Raw genomic sequence first — 14422 nt, 5'->3', positions numbered from 1 at the left:
GGGGTGAGACGGCATCAGAGGCTGGAGGGCAGCAGCTAATTCAGTCCAGCTGAGGAGTATGGAGATGCAGGAGTATGGAGAATGCAGGGCAAGCGGTCTTGGATGTCAGAAGGGCCTTCCCTCAGTGTCACTCTGGGGTCTGGACTTTGTCCTGAAGGCAGCAGGGAGCTGTGCAGGTGTTCTAAGCGGGGCAGTGGCATAACCACACTGGCATTCTAGAACAATCCCTGCGGCATTCATGTGAGAAACAGAGTGTGGGGAGGCTGGGCCTTGAGCACGAGGCCAGCTGCTCCCTGGAGGCTTTCAGTGTCCACTGCAGCGCCCCCTGCTATTTTGCTGACACCTAAAGCGGTGGTGTCCTTCCTCAGGAGCAAGGTCGCAAGCTGAGGAGCACCATGCTGGAGCTGGAGAAGCAAGGCCTGGAAGCCATGGAGGAAATCCTGACCAGCTCTGAGCCCCTGGACCCTGCCGAAGTGGGGGACCTTTTCTATGACTGTGTTGACACGGAGATTAAGTTCTTTAAGTGAAGTAAACGTTCTCTTTCCCCTTCTTATTTAAGACTTCCCACCTTACTAAATTACCAGCAAAACAAACCACTCTCCTGTTTGAGTAAAATGAGAACGTTAAGATGTGGCCTCCTTTTCTGAAGCCAGATCCAACTGTTACCTTGTGTTCCGCCTTGAATCTATCTCACAGCGTCCCCTTCTGCAATGTAGGTCTCCTTCCTGTGCAGTGTAACCTGTATCCCATTGCCTGTTGTTCGGTTGTGTGACTAATTGTGGATTTTAAGCTGCTATTACTGTATTTCATTGGCAATGGACACATTAGCCTTTTACCAGAGGACCAGAGGTCATCAAGCCTTGAAAGGCAGGCTCCACAGTGCCGAGTTGTTGGGAAAAGCAAATTCTTTTGAAGACTTAGTCTTTCTCTCAGTAGCGGTTTCTTTCAGGTTAACAGGAGGTATTTGTGCACACACAGGGCTCTTGTGTGTGTTGTCGAGGGGGAACCTCCCTGGCCTCCCATGCGTGCATGCCTGTAGTGCACAGTGTCTCCACAGGTGTCTTCTGAGGGACAGACCAACGGGAAGGAATAAAGGGGCCCCTCTCCAGTCTTGGCTCCTTCCTACATCCTGGGCTCTGGAAGAACTCGTCTTCTCGTTTTCCGCGTGCTGTCCCTACGTGTAGGAGAGCTGATCATTTGTTAGCTGGAACCTATTCATTTCTGAGATTCAGAGACAGCCCTGCTGGTGGCCTTCTGAATCACTGCGTGGATCTCTCAAGAGGCAGCTCTCACTACACAGCAGCACAGCCACCCCAGGATTCCTTGTATAGAAATGATTCCCAGTCTAATTACCAGCATCTAGTCTAGGAGTAATTGAATGGCCCTATAGCACAGTTCCACCCCACAGAGCTGTGAATCTCTCAGCTAGTGAGGGAAAGAGAAGGAGGAACTCTTGACTACTTAGATTCTAGTTAAATAGCTGGAATCCTAGCAGTCACTACATTATCTCAGCAGAGAGACTTTAATTAAACTGATTTGTTTCCAATGTCGGGTTCACTTGAAGGATTTGACTTATCATCAGAGCATAGAAAGCATGCAAGGAAGACCAGATGGGCTTAGCATTGGGAAGACAGAGGGCAAGGAGGCGACAGATGGATATGTATTTCTCTGCAGGATACCAGTTCAGGCCTCATTCTTCCTGCCAAGCCCATGACATCCCACAAACCCGAATACGAAGCAGCTGACTTCCCTGGGTCTTCCCCCCATTCCTCACACATCACATGTCCCAGGAGTTGCCTTCATTCAGGCGACTAGCTGCATTGGGCACATGGTGGTGGTGGTGCGGAGCTTACTGCCACCTGTTCAAACTCTCAGCCATTCCTGAAATGGGCACAGATGATGAACAGAAGTGTATGTCAATACAGCAGCTAGTGGGAGGGCACCAGTTGGGCCTAATCCTGCCTCATCATTCTTGCCAGGAATCTGCAAGTGGAAATATTGTGAGTATCAGCAGTCTTGGAAGTGACAGGGTTAATAACTCCTTCCCAGAAGCTGTCTCATGAGATTCAGAGGGGACCCAGCCCCTGTTACATGAATGTGAACACTGAGGATCAGAGATTTTATCAGAACACATCTGTTTTCTACCAGCTGTCCAAGAGCATGAGTATAGGAGTGCCATGAGCTTTTTTGCTCAGCAGTTTTGTAAACTCTGTATATAAAATCATTAACCACACATTGTGGGAGATGAGAAGACGATTTCAGCTGACAGAGTTAATAGCAACCAATGATGGTGGCATGTAGTTACTAAAAGCTTTAGTGCAAGTTTGGTCTGGTCTTTCACTGCCAGTGAATTTAGAGTATCCTGTTAGGTGGGGCGGCTATTCTAAAAGTGTCTTTCTATCACGGTTAGGGTGGGAGGAGAATGTGAGGTTCGAGGATGATGTAGGTACCTCTCTCCTCCCAAGTCCATGTTCCAAGTGGCTATGTAAAGCAAGATGATGCAGAAAGCTGCTCTAAAATTTCGCTGCGTGATTTCACCTGCGCCTACTATGCAAATGTCTCATCAGACCTGACATGCCTGAGATAACCAAGGTGATTCAGGATTTGATCAAAAGAAGTCTAGTAAGAATTAATGACACAGAAGTCTCCTTTCATTTCTATGAGCCAAAGGTCATGGATAACCCTGCCCGCTTTATGTCATTACCCAGTGGGAAACACAATGGCTACTTCTGTTAGGGGACATTCACCTTGGCTGAGCATCTTAGAGAAGGGCAACCCTAATTGACAGTTGTCTTGGCTAATTTGGTCCACCACAATTGTGATGTCCCAGTCCTTCCACTAGAGGGCATGGCACAGCCTGGCAAAAGTTAAAAGGGGCATGGTGGCTCCTGTCGGGCTTGGAGGTGGTCTATAACCGCAGTGGACAGTTGTGCATTGGGATGGGAAGAGGAAGACAGGAAGAGAGCAGAGAATCTGCTGATGTGGCTGCACTTACTTTTAGTGACTTTATGTACTTATATTAACAGCTGGAAATAGGTTGTGGGGTTTTGAGCAGATTGTTACAGTGGGGACTCTTCATTTTTAGATGTTCCTAACAGATTTTGTTTTGGAAAAATGCTTATTACATGAATAATTTGTTGACCAGGGATTGCTTTTCTGAAGGCAGTATGGGGAAAATGAATATTCAAGATGATATACAAAAATCATGTTTAAAGGTCACAGTGTATAAGTAGCTTCCTAGGAGACCCTTTGTGTATCTTTTAGGACTGGGGTAGGGGCTGTGCATGCCTGTGTAGCAAGAAGCTGTGGCCAGAAAGGATAGACTCTCTCCCCCACCCCCTTGCCCCATAACCAAACATAAGCTAGTTAGTCTTGTCTAATAGATGGGATTTACCATAGGTGAAGCTAGCCCTCATATTCAAGGGCGGAAGCTCTGGCAGGAGTACATTATTAGCAAAGCAGAAACAGTACGCTTTCATTCTTGGAAGTGCTTTGAAACTTTAGGTAGAATAAAGATATAATCAAAATTATGGTGATTCCTTAGTGCCCAGTAACATAAGACTCAGTGTTATTAGAACGAGTCTTTTGTATAAACTAACAGAGCAGGTATATGCTCATTAGATCTTAGCTGTGGGATTCCTTTACTATTGGGTGAATCATTCGGTGTACAAAATAATTACCAAGCAGGCAAATTACTTTGTTTCCTATCTGGGGTCATCCCACATTGGTACAGGTGTTACACAGCTCTGGCTGGTTGAGCAGGGAAGCCGGGTGGGACCCGTCTGTCTGTCATGAAACCACTAACTGCATTCCTGACTGAAGAGCCATCTGTTGTTTATTGAGGAAGGCCTTCAACTGAGCTCTCAGCCTTAGGAAGGACGGACGTGGAGGAGGGAGGGAGGGGCCCCCTCGCTGGCCATGCTCGCGGAGGGCCAGGAGCGGCAGGTCATGTGCACGTGCTGTCGCAGCACAAGCTTATTCTTCCCGTAGCCGTGGCTTTTCATTCTGCACAGTCCCAGGTCCCAGCTCCTCTTACGGTTTCTGTCATAATGTGCTTCATCTAATTGACTCCAAACATCCCGAAATGTCACCTGCAATTTCTCGTGGGAACCAGTATGTACATGTTTGTAATCATGTTATGAGAATTTAAATGTGTTAGATGGAAAATGCTATTGGCAGGGAATAATTTAAAAAAAAAAAAAAAGAGAGAGAAAATCATTCTGTTTCCTGCAGTGGGAACTGACCATGTAGTCTTAACAGTCTTTTGTACAAATATCTACAAAGCAGATGATATCCCTATCCAGTGCTTGCCCTTGGAATTGTCTCTAAATGCATCAAGCATACAATAAAAAAAAAAGTACTGAAATTAACATCCAGTAGAGTGGCCTCTTACGTTTTGCGTCTCATGAATAAATGGGGACCTCAGTCACAACATAGAAAATGTATGAGAAGAGATTTATTTTTCTGGCTGGAATCTTTAGAAGACGGTCAGTTCAGTAGTTTCCTGCGTCACGTCATGTTTTATGGTTAAATTCAGTCTTCAAATACAAAACCACAACGAAGTACCACTTCACACCCATTAGGATAGCTACTATAAAAAAATAAAAATAAAAATAAATAAAACCACAACCAGAAAATAACGAACGTGGGTGAGGATATGGAGAAAGTGGAACCCTTATGCCCTGTTGGTGGGAATGTAAAATAGTGCATCCATTGTGGGACACAGTATGGAGCTGCTCAAAAAATTAAAAACAGAACTACTCTATAATCGGGCAATCCCACTTCTGGGTATACGCAAAAGAGTTGAAAGTAGGGTCTGGAAGAGACACTACACACCCGTGTTCATAGCAGCACTATTCACAGAAGCAACTCAAGTATCCACAGGTGAAAGAATGAAGAAACAAAGTGTGTTATATTCATACCATGGAATATTATTAATTCTTAAAAAATGGAAGCAGATTCTGACACATGCTACAACATGGATGAACCTTAAGGATGTTACGCTCTGTGAAATAAACCAGTCAGAAATGTCATATGGTTTCATTTCTATGAGGTACCTAAAGCAAAATCATAGGGACAGAAATCAGAAGGGTAGTTGGTAGATGCTGGAGGCAGGGGAGAAATTGGGAGTTATTGTTTCATGAGTATAGAGTTTCAGAAAGTTTTGCAAGATGAGATATGGAGCGGGACGGTGGTGATGGTTGTAAACAGTGTGAATGTGCTGAACACTAATGAATTAAATGCTAAAAATGGTTAGGGTGATAGACTTTACATATATGATACCACAGTTAATAAAAGAAATAGAAATGTTACTAGAATGGAAGTTTAGCTCATCAGAGTGGCTGGTACTCTCTATTCCAGGCAGCTTGATTCCAAGGCGTTAGCAACGCCACAACAGAAGAGGATGCCACTTAGAGAAAAAGCCAGGTTCCACCACTCCTGTGACCCGGAAATGCCAGCTTGCTTTCTGTGACTCTGTCTCCACTATGACAGGCAAAACGCAACCGAATGTCTTTCTCGTAAAGGTAGGACTTAGACACCTGCAATGAGTCACCTATGTTCAAGGTCAGAGTAGATAACTGCTCTGTTGACATGACAAGGAACTGCTAATTCTGAAATTTTATTCCCAGCTCTCTTTTCTTAAACATTATACCCTCCTGCAAAGCTCTGGGTGACAGAGCGTGTATTCTTTTGCCAGGGCTGCTATCACAAAGTACCACAAACTGGACAGCATAACCAGGAGAAATTTCCTAGCTCACAGTTCTGGAGCCCAGACATTCCAGGAATAAGACATCCGCAGTGCTGGTTCCTCCCGAGGGCTGTGAGAGAGAAAGTGTTGCATGTTTCTCGCCCACCTTCTAGTGGCTTGCCAGCAATCTTCAGCACTTTGTGGCCCAAAGAGGCAGCATCCCGATGATCTCTGCCTTCATCTTCACGCGGCGTTCTCCCCATCTCTATGTCTGTGTCTAGTGTCCTTATTTTATAAGGACACAGTCATATTGCAAGGGGCCCACGCTGATCCAGTATGACCTCATCTTAATCTTAACAAATGATATCTGCAACGGTGCTATTTCTTCTTTTTATTTTTTTAGACAAAGTCTCACTCTGTCATCAGGCTGGAGTGCAGTGGCGCGATCTCGGCTCACTGCAACTTCCACCTCTTGGGTTCAAATGATTCTCCTGTCTCAGCCTCCCAAGTAACTGGGACTACAGGCACCTGCCACCATGCCCAGCTAATTTTTGTATTTTTAGTAGAGATGAGGTTTCACTATGTTGGCCAGATGGTCTTGATCTCTTGACCTCGTAATCTGCCTGCCTCGGCCTCCCAAACTGCTGGGATTACACACATAAGCCACCTCGCCTGGCCGCAATGGCCCTATTTCTAAATAAGGTCACATTCTGAGATACTAGGGGTTAGGACTTCAACATATGGATTTTGTGGGGACACAATTCAACCCATAGCAGAATGGGTGGATGAAGGATGCCAAAGCCTCCCCGGGGCACTGTCTGAGAATTTGGAACTTGCTTCTGGAGTCCACAGCCCTTCCCATTAAGTTGCTCCCTCTCTGGGAACCACATCTCCCACACTTAACTCCACAAAAGGTGCCTACACTTCTAGCTACTTCACCACTGCCACACTCTATGTGACTTGGAAGTTCATCATCCACTTTGTAGATTATCTTCGGCTCTTGCCTTTTCTTCTGCACCCAGACTGGCCCTTTTGGCCATGAAAGAGTAATCGATACCTCCACTAGTAAGACAGCGATAAAACGGCCCCTTGTCTAATTCTAATGCAAAGTGTGTGGTAACCAGCTTCGGAATCAGTTTCTAGATGAGATTTATTTCAGGAACATCTATAAATTTTAATGACTGCTCTCACATTGTTATCCAGCAGCAGAGTTAGTGAAGTGTGGTCTGAGCAGCTCAGCAAACATTGAATGGAGTGGCTGGGAGGCAGCCAGCAGAGCCCTGTTTCTGACAGAGCATGGAATCAGCAAACTGGCTGCTCCCCGGGAGGTGGGTGTGCAGTTTACTGGCTCCGTTGTGATCCAAGGGTTAAGGGCTTGCCCGTGTGTATTACATCATTGAATCTTCACCAGTATATACTCAGGTACATATTTATGCCCCCCTTTGACAGATGAGGAAGCTGAGGCACGGATTCTAAGAGGCAACTTGTAAGAGGCAAAACCAGGCGCCCTCAAACGACGGCCCGCGGGCCGAATGCAGCCCCCTGAGGCCATTTATCCGCACCCCCCCCCCACCCCGCCACACTTCAGGAAGGGGCACCTCTTTAATTGGTGGTCAGTGAGAGGAGCAAAGTATGTGGCGGCCCTCCAACGGTCTGAGGGACAGTGAACTGGCCCCCTGTGTAAAAAGTTTGGGGACGCCTGCTTAAAAATGTTTGGCTTAGATTGGTCCTGGTGACCACTGATGTGTATTAACGAAACGACGGGAAGCATTTCCACTTACCAAAGTTTATTAAGTACAGAGAAATGAATTGGCAGAGGAGGACATCAATAAAAATAAAATACGTGTAAAACACTGGGGGAGTCACAGACTGCAGTGTCAGTGAGAATATGTGACAATGGTGGGGACTCTGTGACTCACATGTCTCTTAAGTACGAGTTTACAGTCAAGGGGTTAAACCTTTACACCACCAAAGGAACTGCACCAGCATGAGCTTGAAGTGTTGTGAATTCAGTGATGGGTCTCAAGGAGAGACGGGATGCCACATTCCTGAGATTTCTCCCTAGTTGCCATTTTTGGTTTCTGCTTGTTTCTCCCCTCTGTCCTTTATTTTTATTTATTTATTTGTTTTTTGAGACAGGATCTTGTTCTGTTGCCCAGGTTCAGCGCAGTGGCGTGATCTCAGCTCACCGCAACCTCTGCCTCCCAGGTTCAAGCCATTCTTGTGCCTCAGCCTCCGAGTTGCTGGATTACAGGTGTGCGCCACCATGCCTGACTAATTTTTTGTATTTGAGTAGAGAGTTTCACCATGTTGGCCAGGCTGGTCTTGGGCTCCTGACCTCAAGTGATCCACCCCCCTTGACCTCCCAAAGTGCTGGGATTACACGCATGAGCCACTGCTCTGGGCCTCCTCTGTCCTTAAATAGTGTTATTTTAATTTCCATCCCAGCCATAGGGGACATGAATGTGTAAACACCTCATCAGGGCAGGCAGTCTGCTCTGAAGGTGGAATTGCTTTGTCTAGGGTCTTCTTAATCAGGATCATTATAACTTTTCTAATTATCTTACACAACTGTGAGGGTGGTGGAGTGGACACTGTTATAATAATAAAGATATTCTGGCTTTTTGGAAATCTTCCAGAACCAATAAAACAAATCAGTTATGCCCAGAGCTGATGACCTGCAAAAACTTCTTTTCTATTGATTGATTTAGCTGTTATAGGTTTGGCTTGATTCATTCCCAGAGGTAATTAGACCCTGGCTCACTTGCTTCCATCTGGAACAAGAGAGCACAGCACTGCTGCAGGATACCACCTGGGTCTTTACTCCCGACAACAGTGAGGCAGATGCAGTCATGTTTGCCCACACCCTCCTGCCTGGCTATCTTTCTGGATGGCTTGGTTTAGACACAGTATCCTTCAGGGCAGAACGTGTGCGTGGGTTGTTGCAAAGCAAATTTCTTTTTTGCTGGTTTCCCTCCTCTCCCTGCCTGATTACTTTTAAAGGGCAGCTATTTTGAGCACAGCCCAGGGATCAGTCTGTTTCCTTCTATTTTCTCTCCTTCCTCTGTCACAGCCTTCTCCGACCAACGACGGGGAGCGTCAGGGGTCAGGCAGCAAGCGAAAACACATTTCCGCTCCCCGCAGGATCAAGAAGAGGGAGTGAACAACAGTTCCATCCTGGCCTGACCTTTTTCATATTCAGAGTGGCTGAGCTTGCACACGTTCCCCCCACAGATAGGTGCTCACCACAGGGAACGAATGTGGAGTTGTCAGGCAAGGTTCTCCTTTAGCTTAGAAGGGAGTTACGTTTTGCCTGATGGGTGGCTCCAAGGATCCTAAGATTGGGAGGTGGCGGTGGTGGGGGGGTGGGCAGTGAGGCACCACGTATTTGCGGCAGGTGTTTCACAAGATGTTTCGTTCTATACTTTTTCATGTTATATTTTCCATGGAAATCCACATGTGAAGCAAGGGCAGAGGACAGACCTCTGAGACAGAATTGGTAGTTTAGCGTAATGATGAGTTGTGTATGTTTTTAATCTGTAGGGAAGAAATACCAAAATCTCATAAAGCTGGCTACTGGGATGGGACTGGGAACTTGGAGAGAAAAGGAGGAAGGTGACAGAGACTCAGGCCCTAGGGCCACTGTAAACAGTAGGAACATTGGCTACTTGGAGGATTATTCAGTTACAAAAGGGGCCCTGTGGTCGGCATTGGAGGGGCCAAGCCCACTCTTGCCTTTACTTGGTGATATATTTACATTAGGCAGCAAACGAAAAAACAAATCCCTGTACTGCAAAACGGAAGCGAGACGTGGCATCTCGTTCCCTGGAGGCTGTGTGGCACGGTCTGGGTGTGGGGGACACACTCCTTCCTCTGAGTTGCATCACTGATAAGGCATTGTTTGGTTTGATTTTGCAGTTGGTGTGATGAGAATATAAAATCATGCCAAGAAGAAGCTGTTGTGGATATTTAAAACTTTGGGGCTACCTGCAAACTGAGGATTGTCTATAGAGGGTTCAGAATGTAGGAAGGGCCAGCCCGCAAGCATATTCACAGTCATAGAGTGGGCACTACGTGGAGGGACAGGGCTCTATCTGTGCTGACAGACGAATGCCAAGATGCAGTGTAAAAAAAATGGAAAAATGAGGGGTGTTTTAAAAAATATTACTCAAATAAAAGTCAATTAAAATACTGCTTTAAAGCCCGTGCAAACCACATATTTACAATAAATAAATTCTCAATTACAAGCCTGTATGCCAACTGAATTACAGCTTGAGCATGGGGTGGGCAGAGTCTGACATGTTGTTCGCAACCTGGGACCCCAGGACCTTGGCTTCATCTGTCTTCTCACCGGAGAGTCTTTAGAGATAACTGTGGAAACATGACAGAACATTACCAGGTGGAGTTAGAAGACTTGCGCACGAAAGCCCTCTTTCCTCACTCCCTCAGTCATACAGGCTGGGTACCACAGCTTCTCATTCATACAAGGCTATCAAGGTTGGGGAGATGCTTATGCAAAGAGCTGATTTTTACCCAATGGGCTGTGGGTGGAAACAGGATGAAATGGGATACGTAGTTGATGGTATGTGGGGACCTAATGCTGTCTTGTAAACCTTTATAGAACCAATCATCAGCAATTCACTTGACAGGAAGCTCAGAGAAAGCAAAAAAAATTGCTGGAAGACAATGGAAAAGCAAGAAACAGATCCAGACATTCAGACTTCCATCCCGGGGCTCCCAACCATGCACTCCCACATGACCATGGTATCCATAAAAGAGAGCACTCCCTGGGGCATTGTTTACAATGTCCAGAACCCAGTGATTTCCCTGGATGATTTTTTTGTTTTTTTTTTGAGACAGAGTCTTGCTCTGTTGCCCAGGCTGGAGTGCAGTGGCGCAATCTCAGCTCACTGCAACCTCCACCTCCCGGGTTCAAGCAATTCTCCTGCCTCAGCCTCCTGAATAGCTGGGACTACAGGTGAATGCCACCACACCTGGCTAATTTTTTGTGTTTTTAGTAGAGATGAGGTTTCATCGTGTTAGCCAGGATGGTCTCGATCTCCTGACTTCCTGATCCACCCGCCTCAGCCTCCCAAAGTGCTGGGATTACAGGTATGAGCCACCGTGCCCGGCTGGATGATTGTTTTGTGTCTCACTGCAGTGAAAATGAATTAAGATGGTATCCAGTGAGACATAAAGAAGATCTTCTTAACTGTGGAATGCCCAAAGGAGACTTTACAATCCAACTTGATGAAACTGTTGCAGGCAGAGATCAAAACCACCAGACTCAGGTGATGTGGGTGCATGCCTGCCATGAGGCTGGGGACCAGATCCTGCACACTGTCTGACACAGCCTTGCCCCATGGGAAGTGAGGAGGATTCTTGTCCCTGGAGATTCTAACATGCCAGGAAAAGCAGTGAGGCATTACGGAAGAAGCACTGGACAAGTGGTCAGAAGGTCTGGGCATTGTGACATTGTGCAAGTTCTTCAAATTTTGAGAGCAGTTTTCTCTTCTATAAAGTGGCATCAAAGGTATCTCTCCAGCATAACAGGGTTATTAAAAGGATCAAATGAGATAACATGCGACTTAACTGAAAAATGTAAAGAGCCATATGAAAATGAAGGAACATGATTATGATTATAACTGTATTTTCCTGATCACAGAAATAATATATTCATTGTACAAAACTTGGAAATTGTATAAATGCAAAAAGAAGAAAGTAAAAATCAGCCATAGTCTTCTAGAATGAATACCTATTAACACTTTTTCTCCATTTTTATTGTGGTAAAATATAAACAGCATAAAATTTACACTAGTAACCATTTTTAAGTGTACAGTTTAGGGGTACTAAATACATTCATAATCATCAGCACCCATTTTTGTTTAACTCTTTTCATCTTGTAAAACTGAAACTCTGTACCCACTAAACAATACTTCTCAATTCTCTTTTTCCCTCTCATCTCTGGCAAGCCCCAGTCTACTTTCTGTCTCTACTCCTGTAAGTACTTATGTAAGTGGAGGCATATAGTATTTGTCTTTTTGTGAGTGGCTTATTTCACTTAGAATAATATTCTCAAAGTTCATCCATGTTGAAGCACATTTGAGTACTTCCTACTTTTTAATCTGGATAACACTCCACTGTACATGTATATATCACATTTTATCCATTCATCCATCTATGATACTTGAATTGCTTCTACATTTTATTTTATTTTTTTTCCAAGTTCAGGTCAGACGAGTAATGTGCTGAGGCTGTAACGAGGTTCAGAGGGTGGCACATCTCACACACGCACATGATTACCCAATCATCATGCTCTTGAACTACAAAAGGATCCAGTTGCTTCTACATTTTAGCTGTGGTACATAATGCTGCTATGAACATGGGCGTACAAATATCTCTTCCAGGCTCTGCTTTAGATTATTTTGTATACATACCCAGAAGTGGAGTGCCAGATCGTATGGTAATTCTTTTTCTGATTGTTTGCGGAACTGCCATACTGTTTTCCACAGCAGTTGTACCATTTCCCATTGTTAATCCTCTTTGATTTTTTTTCCGGAATTGCCATACTGTTATCCGCAGCAGTCGTACCATTTCACATCCTCACCAACAGTGCATGAGGGTCCATTTTCTCCGTATCTTTGCCAACACTTGCTATTATGTTTTGTTTTGATAGCAGCCATCATGATGTGTATGAGGTGGTATCTCATTTTAATTTTGATTTGTATTTCTCTAATGATCAGTGATATGAGCAACTTTTTCTATGCTCCTTGGCCATTTGTATATCTTCATTGGAGAAATGTCTATTCAAGTCCTTTGCTCATTTTAAAATTAGGTTATTTGTTTTCTTCTTGTTGAGTTTTACAAGTTCTCTATATATTGTGGATATTAATCTCCTATCAGATATACAATTTGCAAGTATCTCCTCCCATTCTGTGGATTGCCTTTTCTTTTTTTACATTGTCTTTTGATATGCAAATTTTAAAGATTTTCATGAAGTCCAGTTTTTTTTCTGTTGCCTGTGCCTTTTGTGTCATATCCAAGAAATCAGTGTCAAATCCAAATTCATGAAGCTTTTGCCCTGTGTTTTCTCCTAAGAGTTTTGCAGTTTCAGGTTCTAAATTTGGGTCTTCAACTCATTTTGAGGTAATTTTTGTATACAGTATTAGTAGGGGTCCAACTTCATTCTTTTATGTGGGGATGTCTGGTGCTCCTAGCATCATTTGTTGAAAATACTATCCCTTCCCTATTGAATGGTTGGCACCCTTGTTAAAATCATTTGACCATATATGCAAGGGTTTATATATTTTTGTTCTCTTTATTTATTGCTTTTTATTCTATCCCATTGGTCTATATGTCTGTCTTTATACCAGTACCACACTGTTTTGATTACCATAGTTTCGAAATAAGAAGTGTGAGTCCCCTGGATTTATTCTTCTTTTCCAAGATTATTGTGGCTATCTCTAGGAGTTCCTTGAGATTCCTTATGAATTTTAGGATGGGTTTTTCTATTTTTACAGAAACTGTAATTGAGCTTTTGGTAGAGATTACACTGAATCTGTAGATTGCTTTGGGCAGTAGTGACATCTTAACAATATTAAGTCTTCTAACCCATGAACATGGGATGTGTTTGCATTTATTTATTTATTATTTACTTTATTTCAGCAATGTTTTACAGTTTTATACAACTCTTTCCATGCTTTTACTTTCAAGCTATTTGTCTTTAGAGATAAACTGAGTCTCTTGTAAACAGCACACTGTTGGATCAGATTTTTAAAAATCCATTCTGCCAATCTCTGTCTTTTGATTGGAAAGTTTAGTCCATTTACATTTGAAGTAATTAATGACAAGGAGGGATTTACTCTGTCATTTTGCTACTTGTTTTCTATACAGCTTTTTTGTACCTCATATCCTTACTTTCATTTTATATATATATATATATATATATATATATATATATATATATATATTCTATAGCTATTTTCTTTGTAGTTACCATGGTGTCTTAGTCTTTTGAGGTTGCTATAACAAAGTACCTGACACTGAGCAATTTATGAAGACAGCAGAAATTTATTTCTTTGTAGAGGCTGGGAAGCTCAAGATCAAGGCACCAGCAGATATGGTGTCTTGTGAGGGCTCACTGTCTGCTCAACCATGGTGCCTTCAAACTGCATCTTCACGTGGTGAAAGAGGTGAACAAGCTCCCTTGAGCCTGTTTTATAAGGGCACTAATCTCATTCATGAGGGCTCTGCCCTCATGATTTATCACCTTCCCAAAGACCCAACCTTTTAATACTGTCACATTAGGGATTAGGTTTTGGCATATAAATTTTGAGGGACACAAACATTCAGGACATAGCACAGCTAATTTTTGTATTTTTAGTAGAGACAGGGCTTCACATGTTGGCCAGGATGGTCTTGATCTCTTGACCTCATGATCTGCCCACCTCGGCCTCCCAAAGTGCTGAGATTACAGGCGTAAGTCACTGCACCTGGTCTGAATTATGTTTTATAAATGTTATTCAGGTTTTCTCACAGACTGTCATAACCAAGGAAGAATGGGAAGTGATTGGCAGAATGATTGTTGCAGAATGTCAGAGTTGCTAAACTTGCTTCTATAGGCCGTGGTGATTCCAGGGAAGCCCCCTTTTTTCACACTTAAGATTTTGAAATTACGACCATTTCATTCTGGCTTGAAACAAAGGCACACCAAATGGCTTTCCCTGAGGAAAA

The 14422-nt window shown here is 43.8% G+C and overlaps 2 protein-coding genes and 1 non-coding gene across 4 annotated transcripts in view; 1 reads left to right on the top strand and 2 right to left on the bottom strand.

The window, feature by feature from the left end:
* The window catches only part of SCRN1 (secernin 1), a 70088-nt gene extending 65718 nt beyond the window's left edge, over positions 1 to 4370 (top strand). The window contains exon 8 of the mRNA XM_039472553.2: positions 369 to 4370. Within this exon, the coding sequence (XP_039328487.1) occupies positions 369 to 527 (159 nt within the window). The 3' untranslated portion in view covers positions 528 to 4370. The remainder of the gene's footprint in view (positions 1 to 368) is intronic.
* A 3089-nt stretch (positions 4371 to 7459) lies between these two features.
* The window catches only part of WIPF3 (WAS/WASL interacting protein family member 3), a 110159-nt gene continuing 103196 nt past the window's right edge, over positions 7460 to 14422 (bottom strand). For both annotated transcript variants that reach the window (XM_039472554.2, XM_074379886.1), the window contains exon 9: positions 7460 to 10060. In XM_039472554.2, coding sequence (XP_039328488.1) covers positions 10037 to 10060 — 24 coding nt within the window. In that variant the 3' untranslated portion in view covers positions 7460 to 10036. The remainder of the gene's footprint in view (positions 10061 to 14422) is intronic.
* On the bottom strand, positions 11920 to 12024 carry LOC120365508 (small nucleolar RNA U13). Its single transcript, XR_005580431.1, has one exon. It is a non-coding gene; the product is annotated as a small nucleolar RNA U13 (small nucleolar RNA).

Source organism: Saimiri boliviensis, chromosome 10, assembly GCF_048565385.1.
Source record: "Saimiri boliviensis isolate mSaiBol1 chromosome 10, mSaiBol1.pri, whole genome shotgun sequence".
Taxonomy (NCBI): Eukaryota; Metazoa; Chordata; class Mammalia; order Primates; family Cebidae; genus Saimiri; species Saimiri boliviensis.
This window is presented reverse-complemented; position numbering and strand designations above follow the sequence as displayed.